Source organism: Balaenoptera physalus (assembly GCF_965194825.1).
Source record: "Balaenoptera physalus genome assembly, chromosome: 15".
NCBI lineage: Eukaryota > Metazoa > Chordata > Mammalia > Artiodactyla > Balaenopteridae > Balaenoptera > Balaenoptera physalus.
This window is the reverse complement of record NC_138894.1, coordinates 77,842,540-77,855,637: the sequence shown is the minus strand read 5'-3', so window position 1 is coordinate 77,855,637 and position 13,098 is coordinate 77,842,540. Positions and strand designations below refer to the sequence as shown.

The following is a 13,098-nucleotide window of genomic DNA, read 5'->3' as shown; positions in this document are numbered from 1 at the left end:
CTGACCGTACTGGGGGCCACCGGCAGAGATGGACAGGCAGCAGGCCAGACCAGCCCAAGCTCACTGGCTTGAGGGACTGCCTGCTGCTTTGGGGTGTGTGTGTGTGTGTGTGTGTGTGTGTGTGTGTGTGTGTGTGTGTGTGTGTGTGTGTGTGTGTGTGTGTGTGTGTGTGTGTGTGTGTGTGTGTGTGTGTGTGTGTGTGTGTGTGTGTGTGTGTGTGTGTGTGTGTGTGTGTGTGTGTGTGTGTGTGTGTGTGTGTGTGTGTGTGTGTGTCCGTCCTCCTAGGTGCTCCAGGGAGGCTCTGCCTGGCAGTCCAGAGTCGCAGAAATCTGCCTGCCTTCTCCAGGGGAGCTCTTGGCAGGAGGGCAGGACGCTTTGCTTCCAGCCAGGTCACAGACCCTCAAAGAAAAGTCTGCCAGCCCAGATCCCTCTGGGGACCTCTGGTGAGCCCCTGCTCCCTCGGGGGCTCTTACCTTGTACTTGGCTGCAAGCAGCTCTGTGGCCTGCTGCTCCCGCCGCAGGTCTTCCAGCATCTTCTCCTTCTCCTCCAGCAGCTTCTGCTTCTCCTCGCTCACCAGGCTGCGGTCATCCTGGATGGCCGCCTTCTCCTCCTCCAGCTGCTCCTTCTGCTGCTGCAGGTAATTCTCCATGTTCTTGTCCAAGGCTGACTCCAGGGTGGCCTGGGGCAGGCGGTAGTTGTTGTTGTCATCTTCCTCTTCGGCCACCCAGGCCTCCATCACGGGCCCCTCAGGGTACCCAGCCGGGGCTGACACGGCCTTCTTCCTGCGGCTGCTCTTCCTCCGGAGCCGCTTTCCCAGCATCCCCTTCTTCTCCAGCTGGGCCTTCAGGCGGGCGATCTCCTCCTGGAATTCCCGCAGCAGCGTGTCCTTGGGGTCCTCGTTCACCCGGGGCTTGTTCTTGATGTTCTTGGCCCGGTTGGCAAAGCGCAGGGTGGAGAGGCTCTCATCGTAGCTGTGAGAGGCTGGCCCCAGGGTGGCCACCATGATGGTCTTGGCATTGCCCCCCAGAGAGTCCTGGAGCAGCCGGGTCAGCTTGGAGTCCCGGTAGGGGATATGGGTGCTCCTGTTGCCCGCCAGAGCAGCGATCACGTTGCCCAGGGCTGACAGCGAGAGGTTGATTTTGGAGGCTTCCTTAGGCCTCTCTCCGCTACCACCACCACCTCCACCACCGCCACCACCCGTGGGCTGCGTGGCCGTCCCTCCAGCTGCGTTGGGGCCTGCCTTGTTCTGCCTCTCACTTCCAGCCAGGTCCACGAGGTTGAGCTTGCCCACACGGATGTGGTCCTGGCCATCCAAGCCACGCTCACTGCACTCCACGGTGATGACAAAGATGGCATGGGAGCGGGAGCTGACCTCATTCATGTGTGTACTACCCACCGCCCGGGTCTGGTTCCCCAGGTTCATCACGTGCTCGATCTCCTTGACATTCTTGGTGACGAAGGAGGACAGGTCCTTGATGTAGACGCCTGTCTCAGGGTTCTCCTTCAGCTCTAGCCTCTTGCCAGGCTCCTTGGAGAGCAGGTCCCGAATCTCCTCCTGGTAGATCTCCAGGTAGGAGGCCCGGATCAAGTACTGCTGGTTCTGAGAGCGCGAGATGTGGGTGAAGATATGCTCAAAGGCATTGGGGATGACCCCGCGCTGCTCGGGCTCCACCCAGGTCCCCTGCATGGTGTAGGTCTTGCCCGTGCCGGTCTGTCCATAGGCAAACACGGTGCCATTGAAACCTTGAAGCACCGAGTCTACCAGGGGCCTCACGGTTTCATCATACAAGTCTGCCTGCTTGGAGCTGGCATCATACACGGCATCAAAGGTGAAGGTCTTGGGCAGCTCCCCTAGGGCAGCGCGGGGGTTCCGCAGTGTCACCTGGCCCAGTTTCACGTCCATGGTCAGGATCTGCTCGTGACCAGAAGCCTCCTCCTTCCGGCTGAGGGGGCGGCACCGGGCCACCACCTTCAGGGCCTCACTGGCCTTGGTTTTACTGGTCATCTTGCTGCTCTGTCCTTCCTGACCCCCGCACCCCTCTCCGCAGCCTAGGCGGTCCTGCTGTCCTCCCTAGGTCCGGATCGGCGGGGCCGGCCCAGCCCCCAGGCGCCGTTCTTCAATACGCCTGTAGCCTCCTAGGGTGGGGATGCTGGGAGGTGGCCCCGTCGCTGCTGCAGTCCGGGCCTCCACCGCTCTCCGGTCCTCGCTGCACCGGCTGCGGAGGGAGAATTAGGCAGAATCGCCGGGCAGCCGCGGGAGCAGCGCCCACCGAATGGCAGTACCCGGAGCCCGCCCCATGCTGGGGCAGCGGGAGCGCTGCCGTAAACAGCTACGGCAACAATGAGATAAAGGAAGAGGAAAATGGGATGGGGGTGGGCGGCAGAGCTGTCTTCTCCTTGTCCTCCTCCTCCTCTAGGGATCCATGGCGGGGGGCTGCAGGTCCTGGGCGACCGGGGGTCCCGGCCCTCCCGAGGGCAGAGGCTCACCTGGAGTCCTCTCCCCCAGCTGGGGGATCATTCATTGCAGCCAGCGCGGCTGCTGCTGCCTCTGCCTCCTCCTTCCCCGCCGTCGCCACCGGAGAATGAGAGAGAAAAACAGAAGGCGATGGGGCGGAGCAGCGGCAGCGAGAGTGATGTTGCCGCCGCGCTGCGGCCCCGGCTAAGCCGCCCGGCTGGGGTGGGGCAAGGGGCGGGGCCGTGGGGCGGGAATCGCGAGCCCTGCGCCGCCAGTGAGCTGGGGACCCGGGTGCATGCCCGCTCGCACCCCCACAGACCCCTCCGGAATGACAGGCTCCGGTGCAGACCCAGGTCCTGTGCGCACCAGACGGGTGCAGCGCAGCCACCGCCCGCCGTCACCCCACTGGGCCGGAGCATGCTGGGAGTTGTAGTCCTGCCTTTGTTAACCCGGTTCTGGCAGGTTGCTAATGACTTCCCCAGTCCGGAAGGCCCCTCCCTCTCTGGCGTTCTGCCCCCGGAGTGACTGTTGAGGTTGCAGCCTAGCTGGGGGTGGGGGTGGGGGTGGGGGTGGGGGTGGGGGTGGGGGTGGGGGTGGGGGGTGGGATGCGGGGTAACCGCTACCCACACCTGTTTCCTCCACAACCAGCATCCTCTGTCTCTCTTCTGCTCCTGCCTTTCTGCCGGCAGACTCGTACATGTCACCCCTCCCCGTAAGGGTGTTGCCAGGCATTCTAACTCCTAAATGTTTCTTGACTCTGTCCTTTCCTCTCCCTACCCTGGTTTACTTCTGGCCTTCCTTTTCTCTCTCCTGGAACCAGCTTCCAGCTGATTCTCTCCACACATCCTCTCCGCACATGCACCCTCGTCCCCTCCCCTCCTCCAACACCAGCCTTCCATATTGTATAAAAGCCTCTCCGTCTTCTGACTCCTGCCACTTCCCAGCCTCACTTCCAGCTACTCTCCTAGAGAGACTCTGTGTTCCACACAGTCATTCCTTCAGTCACCCAGCGCCTGCTAAACCTCAGGCCTCATTCTAGGAGCTGGACCTTCCTGTCCTCAAGGAGCTCACAATTTTAGGAACCATTTTTCGTTTCCTTCTGGCTGTGCTGTGTTGCATCTTTGTGCCTTTGCCAGGAGCACCCTGTTACTCTTCTGTACTTGGTGCCCTGCTGCGTGGGCAGTTCAAGCACCTCCTCCTCTGTGAAGCCTTCCCTGACCAATCTCTTTTCCTTAACAGGGAGAGACACAGACTTTGCATAAAACAAAACTTGGACTCAAGTTGCAGTTCTAATCTCCATCCAACTGTGTGACTTTGGGCAGTCACTTATCTTGCTCTAGCCTTAGTTTCCTCATCTATTTAAAACAATTAGTTTTAAAGTGGTTTTGAGGCTCCTGAAGTTCTGATCCTCCTGAAGTTCTGAAGTTGATCCTCCTGAAGTTCTGTACCAATGAGAAGACTCATTTTTAAGCAAGCCCTTAATACATGCATGTGTCCTGGCTTGGCTTGCCTGACAGCTCCTGCTTCCTTGAGAATCCTTGACAGACCAGGCCTGTGTTTGGTGTTCCACTTTGGGGTCTTCATATTTTTTCCTCTAGGATACAAATCAAGTATGATTCCTCAAGCCCAGGGACCAAGCCAGTGTCCTACCCATGTTCCACTCTGCAGAGGGGAGTTGAATCTATGCATTGCATCTGAGTTGTCCATATTCTCCCACCTTGAGGCCCTTCTTTACAGAGGCACCAGAAGAACCTTTCCACAAAACATTTCCAGTCATGTTATTCTCTCGAGGGCCTATTTGTTTAGTTCTTCAACTCTACAAAACCTGTCTCCTCACCTCTTCCCCATCTTCGAATACCCAGGACCCATATGCCAGCTCAACTGGAAGCTTGAGGCTTAGCTGGTGGCTTCCCCAGTTCTGAAGTTTCCTGGCCTTCCTTAGCCTTCTCTTTGATCAAGTTCTACTGCTTGTGATTAACTTGATTTTTGGACCAATTACTGGGTGAGGTTTTGGCTCTGTAGACTAACCTCTCTTGGCTCTGGCAACCTGACTTCTGAATGGACCATTTGGCTCTTGAACTGTTTTCCTGTTGCACTTGGCTTTGCTTTTTGGACTACCCTTTCTCTGCTTTGGCTTACCTGCTTGGCACTATAGCGCTGGGTAAAAGGGATTCTGGCCCTGTTCTCCCCACCCAATGTCACTACCTGGCAAGGCACTTGCCCAGATCCTCCAGCACAGGAGGGAATCCCATTGGAATCCCATTGCTTACAATGTGTGACAGTAAGTAAATTAATTCAACTTCTCTGACCAGCTATTTCCTCAGTGGAAAAAGTGAGGATAGGAATGCTTACCTGGCTCACAGCGTTTACATGAGGATTAAATAAGATAATGAATGTGAAAATTCCCAGAACATAAAAGACATTCAAGAAATAGTAGTTTTCCTTCCTTTTGTCCTTTGCATTTAAGGTTGTTCACATCCTGTGTCTCCCTTTTCAGCAATCCTTAACCAACTGACCTCTTTCAACTCTAACCATTGAATGGTCCTAAGTCTTCTTTTTCTTCCAATGCCACCCTCTAGTGATCACTATAGCTTATGGCTTCACTAAGTGTCTAAATGATTCCTAAATTTGTGTTTCCAGTCCAGACTTCTCTGTGCTCCGGTTCTATATATTCAATTCTCTAATTGATACAGCCACTTGGATAGCTCCCAAGTACCTGAAATTCTACTTGTTAACACCAAACTCATCATCCTCCCCTCCAAACTTGCTGCTCCAAGAATGGTCCCTAGCTCTGTAAACAGCTCTTCCCCCACCCTCAACATATCTATTCAAATGCCAAATCCTATCAATTCAACTTCGTAAATATTTCTCAGATCTGTCAACTTCTCCATTTCCACAGCCAATATCATAATCCAAGCCATCATCTTCTCTAGCCTGGCCTCCCACTATAGCCTCCAATCTGGTCTCCCTAGGTCTACTCTTACCTCCACCCATCCATTCTCTACAAAGTATTCTTTTAAAAACACATGTCTGATCATGTCACCCTTTGCTTTAAAACTTTCAATGTTTCTCGTTGCTCTTAAAGTCCAAATCAGTAATGCAGCCCCCAAGGCCCTACATGACCTGGTACCTACCCAATATCTCCTGTCTCATCTCAGGCCACTTTCCTCCTTGCTCCCTGTATTCTAGTTCCAATGGCCTTCTTCACCTCCTTTCCAGCTCCTACCACAGGGCCTTTACACATTCTGTTTCTGCTACATAGAACATTTATCCTCACCATCTTTGCCTAGATACCTGATCTTCATCCTTCAGCTCTCAGCTTGAATGTCACTTCCTTAGGGTACCTTTCTTGACTTCCCCACCTAGGTTATGTCCCTTTGTATTACATAACAGCTGTTTACAGAGCTGTTATGTCCCTTTGAGAACAATGTTCTCATTGTTCCCTGTATTTCTTTTATAGAACTTAGCATAATTGTAATTAAATAATAATTCATCTACCTCCTCTGTTGTTCTGTGAAGACAATACATGTCTGTTTCATTCATTTTTGTATCCACAATTACTACAGATCTTCCTTGACTTATGATGGGGTTACATCCCGATAAACCCACCGTAAACTGAAAATATCTTAAGTCAAAAATGCAGTTAATACACCTAACCTACCGGACACCATGGCTTAGCCTACCTTAAACATGCTCGGCACACTTACATTAGCCTACAGTTGGGCAAAATCATCTAACACAAAGACTATTTTATAATAAGGTGTTGCATATCTCATGGAATTTATTGAACACTGTACTGAAAGTGCAAAACAGAAAGGTTGTGTGGGTACAGAATGGTCGTAAGTGTATCAGTTGTTTACCATCATGATTGCGTGGCTGACTGGGAACTGTGGCTCACTGCCACTGCCACTGCCCAGCCAGGAGAGAATATCATACTGCATGTCACTAGCTCAGGAAAAGATCAAACTTCAAAATTTGAAGCATAGTTTCTATTGAATACGTATCGCTTTCTCCCCATTGTAAAGTCAAAAAGTCATTATTTGAGCCATCATAAGTTGGGGACCATGTGTAGTCTAATTCCTGGCACATAGATATGCTCAATAAATATTTTTATAAATAAACAAAATAAATATGAATGAATGAATGAATGAATATGAATTTGTGCTTCATATGAATATCACCTCTTCTGGGAAACCTTCTTTGACTCCCCTGATTCTACTTTCTAATTAATCTTTCCTTTCCTCATGATTCTATAGCTCGTTGTTTAGCCTTATAGTACTCATAGTCTGACTAGTAATGTGGTTAACTGAATCTGTCTCCCTCACCATATATGTGCCGCCCTGAAGACAGGAGCTGTGATTTTTGTCTTTGTGTCTCCTTTCCCCATATCTAGCACAGAACTCTGTGTACTTTAGGTAATCAGTATCAGTTGCTAAGCAAATGAATGAATGCTCCACGATCTTCAGGGCAAGAAAATGGAGAGGCAAGACAAAGAAGTGACAGTAATAAACTCTTATATTTGTAGAGTGATTTACAGTTAATAGAGTAGGATCATCTATATTACTTTATCCTCACATCAACCCCAGGAAAGGGGAAAATATTAATATCCCCATATTGTGAGGACTCTAAGCTTTAGGCCAATTAAGTGACTAAGGAAGGAAACCCAGTCACCAAGTGGCATAGTCAGTCTTCAGACTCCAAAACTGAAACCCTGGGGGTCTTTCCCCTATGCCATGGGGACAGCTTACCGTGAAGATGGCAGAACAGTTGCTGCTCAGTCCTGGTTTGAGTGACAGTTTCCTAAGAGTCCAGACCCATCGTTGGCTTGGTAGGAGGAAGAAGCTCCCTTTGCTTCATTTCCTTTGACAATGAAAGTTCTTTTTCCCCGGGGGATTCCCATACCAGCATCTTCTTCCAGTATGGTCTCAGTAACAGTCTGGGTGAGACCACACCAAGAACGCAGAGTTAGCGCTTCAATATTCCCAGGGGCCTGCAAATTTCCAGATGCAAGTAATTCAAGATTTGGGTTTACCTTGCAACACCAAATTCTACCAGCAGAGGGAGACATGACTATGTGACACCGTTCCTAGATGAAAAGGAAGTTTCTGGGCTCTCAATCAGTGTGAGATTATCTCACTCAAGGGTTCCCAGCTATGTCCAAGTCTAGATTACTAATAGCTCCTCTTTTCCCAGTAGATTATTTTCTCCTGTCTCTGCTGTAATTTCTGGTGAATGGGGAGTTAACTCCCCACTCCCAACCCCCAAAATAAAAAATAGAAAAATCTGAAAAATTTTAAAATCTGAATATTAAAAAAGAGCTTTCCTTAGAAGCTACCCTGTATTGAGCACCTAATAGGTGAGTTACAGTTGTTTTATCTAACCTTCACTCTAACCCAAGTGGTAAGTGGCAATACTTGAACTTGAGCCTAATTTCTCTAACTCCAAAGCTCCTGCCCTTTCTACCACCCTGTACTGAGCCCCCAGGCTCAGCTCTCAATCTGCTCCTCACCTGGACTAACTCCACCTTCTTCTTTCAACACCCATTTCAACTCCAGCCTCCTCAGTAAAGACTTTCCTGCCTCGTCCAGGCCTCTGAGGTCTCTTCCTCTCCTTACCTCCTGTGGCAATTAGCTTCTGCTTTTTTTATGGTGTTATCCATCCATCTATGAAAATATCCCGTCTCCCCAACTGCATTTCTTAGGCTCTCCTGTATTTAAGTTTCTCATCACATAAGTAATTTAAGAACATGTTTTGCAGAGTTTTGATCAAATATAGAATTGCACATCCTATTTTTAAGAAAAATATTATACTTATTATTGACTCCTCTTCCTCTTCCCCTATATGCCATCCATCAAAAAAATCCTATAGGGCTTCCCTGGTGGCGCAGTGGTTAAGAATCTGCCTGCCAATGCAAGGGACACGGGTTCGAGCCCTGGTCCGGGAAGATCCCACGTGCCACGGAGTAACTAAGCCCGTGCGCCACAACTACTGAGCCTGTGCTCTAGAGCCCGCAAGCCACAACTACTGAGTCCATGTGCCACAACTACTGAAGCCTGCGCGCCTAGAGCCCATGCTCCACAACAAGAGAAGCCATGACAATGAGAAGCCCACGCACCGCAACAAAGAGTAGCCCCAGCTCACCGCAAGTAGAGAAAGCCCACGCACAGCAACAAAGACCCAACACAGCTAAAAGTAAATAAATAAATAAATAAATAAATAAGAAAGATTCTTAAAAAAAAAAAAAATCCTATCTGGGTTCTATCTGCAAAATCTATTGATTCTGTCTCCAAAATGGCCATTCTAGTCCATGCCACCTTCATCTCTTGCCTGGACACTGTGGTAGCATTTTAACAGGAATCTGTGCTTCCACCCCGCCTCAACTCCCTCCTCCACAGAACAGCCAGAGTCTTCCTTCTAAACTATAAATCAAACCCTACCACTTCCTGCTCTCAACCTTCCAATGGCCTCTCATCACTCTCAGAGTAAAATCTGAAGTCCCTTGCAAAGCTGCATTGGCCATAGGGTCCCTCGTTACTTCTCCTGTTTCGTGTCTTCATCGTCTCCCCCTCCCTCACTCTGAACTAGTAACACTGGTCTGTTCCTTAATCCTGCCGTGCACATTCCAGTCGTAGGGCCTGTGCACTTGCTCTTTCCTCTGCCACAGGCTTTTTCTCCCATGGCTATACATGGTTTCTCTCTCTCACTTCATTCAGCTGCGTTTTCAAATGTCATCTCCTCAGAGAAGCCTTTCTAACCGTGCTTCCTAAAATCTCTCTTCATCCCTCTCTATATCCTTATTCTGCTTTGTTTTTCTTCATAGCATTTATCACAATATGACGTTCCAGATGTTTCAGTATCTGTTTATACATTATCTTCCCATTAGAATGTGAGCACCAGGACCAAATTTTATTCTGTATCCCGGTGCCTAGAAATATGCCTGGTTCACAACAAGCTCCCAGGAAATATTTGTTTGATGGGTAAATGAGTGAATGAAGTTATTAATAGCCTTCATGCCCATCATTTTGAATGGCTGCTTAACGTAATATAAGTTATTTTTAATTATGAAATATTAGGTTGAACCATATGAAATTGCCAGTAGGTTTAACTATTAAGTTAAAATGGGTTGAATATTGTCAATTTCACATAGTTCAGTTGAATAAACCACACACTCAGAAAGTTGCATCACATAAATATACCACTTAAAGAATTGTCATAAAATAGCCGGGTACCCACCACCCAGGCCAAAAACAGAACATTGACATCATCCCAGGAATCCCCTGCAGGACCCTCTGTGGTCACAATTCCCTCCTTCCTCTCTAAGGTAACCTCTCTCCTGACTTCCATGGTAATCATTTGCTTGCTTCTTTTTTTTTCTTTTACCATCTAAAGATTGTGGTTTTGTTTTGTCCTTTTTTGAGCTTTACCTAAGTGTATTCTTTCGTGTCTGGCTTTTTTCCGGTTTCTTTTGAGAGATTCATCCACATTGCTGTGTCTGGCTGTTGTTCATCCATTACTACTGTATAATATTTTGTTGTGTGAATATACAACCTATCATTGTCTCTTGATGGATACTTCGGTTGTTTCCAGTTTGGGGTTGTTACAAGGTGTGCAGCTATGAGCATTCTTGTTCATGTCTCCTATGCACACTGGACACATTTCTGTTGCACATACACCCAGGGGTGTGATTGCTGGGTCACAGGGAATGCATATCTTCAACTTCAGTTGATAACGTCAAACTGTTTTCCAAAGTGGGAATAACAATATGCACTGCCAGCAGTGTATGAGGGTTCCAGTGGCTTCACATCAGAACCAACCCTTAATAGTGGCATTCTTAGTTTTAGATATTTGGTATCTCAACGTGGTTTTAATTTGGACTTCCTGACAACAAATAAAGTTGAACACCTTTTCACATGCTTATGACATGGCACTTCTGTGTCTTATTTTGTGAATTGCCCCTCCAAGTCTCTTGGTCATTTTTCTAATGGGTCACTTTTTTCTTACTGCTTTATAAGAGTTATTTTATATTTTGGCTTTGAGCCTTTATTGCTTTTGCAGGCATTTTCTCTGTGGCTTGCCATTTCATTCTTTTTTTTTTTTAATTTATTTTTGGCTGTGTTGGGTCTTCGTTGCTGCAAGCGGGGGGGCTACTCTTCGTTGTGGCGCGTTGGCTTCTCATTGTGGTGGCTTCTCTTGTTGCAGAGCACCGGCTCTAGGCTCGTGGGCTTCGGTAATTGCAGCACGCGGGCTCAGTAGTCATGGCACGTGGGCTCTAGGGTGCGCAGGCTTCAGTAGTTGTGACTCGCAGGCTTAGTTGTTCCGCGGCATGTGGGATCTTCCCAGACCAGGGATCAAACCCGTGTCCCCTGCACAGCAGGCGGATTCTTAACCACTGCGGCACCAGGGAAGTCCCAATTTCATTCTTTTGGTGGTACCTTTTTATAACCAGGATTCCTTAATTTTCACATAGACACATTTATCAAATTTTTTCTTTGATTAGCACTTTATGCATTTTACTTAAAAACTCTTCCTCTACCCCAAGATCACAAAGACATTCTATATTATTTTCTAAAAGCTTTATTGTTTTGAATGGCTACTTAAGTTTCTGATTTATTTCAGGTCACTCTCCGTATTGAACAGTTAGGATGTGTCTGATTTTTTTTTTTTTAACTATTATAAATGTCGTGGGAACAACTCCCATCACTCTTCTCCGTCTCATTCAGCCCCTCAGGGACTCAGGGAAAGGAAGTGGAGGTTGTGGTGGGGTGTGGGCTATCGTTCTAGCTTTGCTCTCCTTGAATTTCAGATGGCATCTCCCACTGCCTGCCGCCTTCCCTCTGGAATGCTCGCCATCATCACCGACTTTAGGGGAGGCTCCTACAATAGAAACTCGGGACACCTGAGTTGAGGCCAAACTGGGGCCACCCGGGCATTTGACCTTGACAGGAAAAACAGCCGAATCTCTTCGCCTCCTGCGGCTCTGATGTAGATCAAGGCGCAGAGTCCCGCATCTCGAGACTGCCCGTCTGGTGCCCTTTCCCCTGACTCACACACCACCAATCAGCAGTCAGACCGAGGGCCTGGCTTTCGCATCCTGGAATGCTGCAGAGGCGGTTTCCTGGTGTGATTCACGAATGGCAAGAATGTTTCAGTCCGACTGGAGACCGACTTAGGGGAGGGGGACCGGGTGTCCTCAGTCAGGAAGCTGCCTCGGAGGCTCCCAGTCCCTAGAGGTCTCATACTGTCTTTTATCCAGGAGGGTCATCGTGTCGCCCCCTTGAGAGGGCACTCACGCCGTCCTCTTTGCTGTTATTTCCCGTGCGCCGCTGTTTCTCCAGCTGTGAGCAACTCCCGGTCAGGGAGCGGGGCTGTGCTTCCGCGCTCGCCCTACCCCAGAGGCTGGACGGGGCTGACACTCCCTGGTTGTGAAAATGCGCCATCAGACGATGTTTGTGCGGCACTAGGCATCAGCACACTTTGTGGCTAGAATCACACCTGGAGGAAGGATTCCAAAATGATCCAAAAGACCCACCTCTGTCCTGGTGGTTGGCTGACCACTGACACAGAGGAGTGACAAAGGAGCCTGGGCAAATTCCCAAGGGCCCAGGGTGAGTAGATCTTCAAAGACCAAGCCTGTCTCACTGGCAAAAGCTCAAGTGTCCCCTGAAATAGCCCCACCCAAAGGCCATGATAGCCGCCATGGGGAAGGTCATCCCCTAAGAAGACCTTGCCTGTACCCTCTGTAGGTTTAGAATCTAAAGAAACAACATGAGTACGTGCTGGGAGCGGAGCGGCTCCAGGAGCTGGGAGCAGGCCCCACGCTGAGGTCAGGAAACCTGAGCTCAGGCCTGTCTCGGCCACATCACGCCTGCCTGGTGACACCGGACCTTCTGGTGACTTCACCCCTCTGAGCCTCTGCCCTTATATGCCCAGCAAGGGGCAGCCCTGCCCGGCCCCTGCACAGGGATGGTGTCAGAACAAATGACACAATATATATTAAAGTACTTTGAAAAGCGTAAGGTGTTATAATGACATAAAGGATTATTAGAAAGAAAAGCACTGAGAGATGAAAGGAGTGGGCCTCTGACACTTCTCAAGGTAGTTTCCTCAATAGTAGGAACAATCCCTTATTTGTTCAGTACTTGATAATTCACAAAGGTTTCTAGGCTCTTTATCTCACCTGAGCCTCCCAATAACCCCGTGAGGCAGGCAGGGCAGGTTTTATCCTCCCTGACCACTGACCAGGTGAAGAAAAGGAGGCTTAGACCATGATTTTCCCATGGTCCTATAGTCACGGACCTAGGACTAAACCCCCCCTTTTTTTTTAAATTATTGTATTTACTTATTTATTTGGCCACTCAGTTTGCAGGATCTTGGCTCCCCGACCAGGGATTGAACCCATACCCTCGGCAGTGAAAGCGCAGAGCCCTAACCACTGGACCGCCAGGGAATTCCCCTTAAACCCCCTCCTTGTAGCTCTCAATGCTCCTTATGATGGGCCTGTTGTGGTCCTCCCTCTGTTTCACTTGCTGCAACCCCATGGGGCAATTTCCCACAAGAGCTGTGTGAACACATCCTATCAGGCCTCCTATGACTGGAAGGGGTGAGGAGGGAGGGGGAGAAGAGGGAGGGGGGAATGTGGTTA

At 49.4% G+C, this 13,098-nt stretch overlaps 2 protein-coding genes across 3 annotated transcripts in view; both read right to left on the bottom strand.

Annotated features, from left to right (window-relative positions):
* The window catches only part of KIF3C (kinesin family member 3C), a 34,718-nt gene extending 31,849 nt beyond the window's left edge, over positions 1 to 2,869 (bottom strand). Inside the window, exon 1 of one of the 2 annotated variants that reach the window (XM_082427541.1) lies at positions 474 to 2,869. In XM_082427541.1, coding sequence (XP_082283667.1) covers positions 474 to 2,006 — 1,533 coding nt within the window. In that variant the 5' untranslated portion in view covers positions 2,007 to 2,869. The remainder of the gene's footprint in view (positions 1 to 473) is intronic. The other variant, XM_082427540.1, reaches the window with a different exon arrangement.
* Positions 2,870 to 3,106: 237 nt separating this feature from the next.
* LOC309644125 (uncharacterized protein) overlaps positions 3,107 to 13,098 on the bottom strand; it is a 42,171-nt gene continuing 32,179 nt past the window's right edge. The window contains exon 5 of the mRNA XM_082427583.1: positions 3,107 to 7,446. Within this exon, the coding sequence (XP_082283709.1) occupies positions 7,231 to 7,446 (216 nt within the window). The 3' untranslated portion in view covers positions 3,107 to 7,230. The remainder of the gene's footprint in view (positions 7,447 to 13,098) is intronic.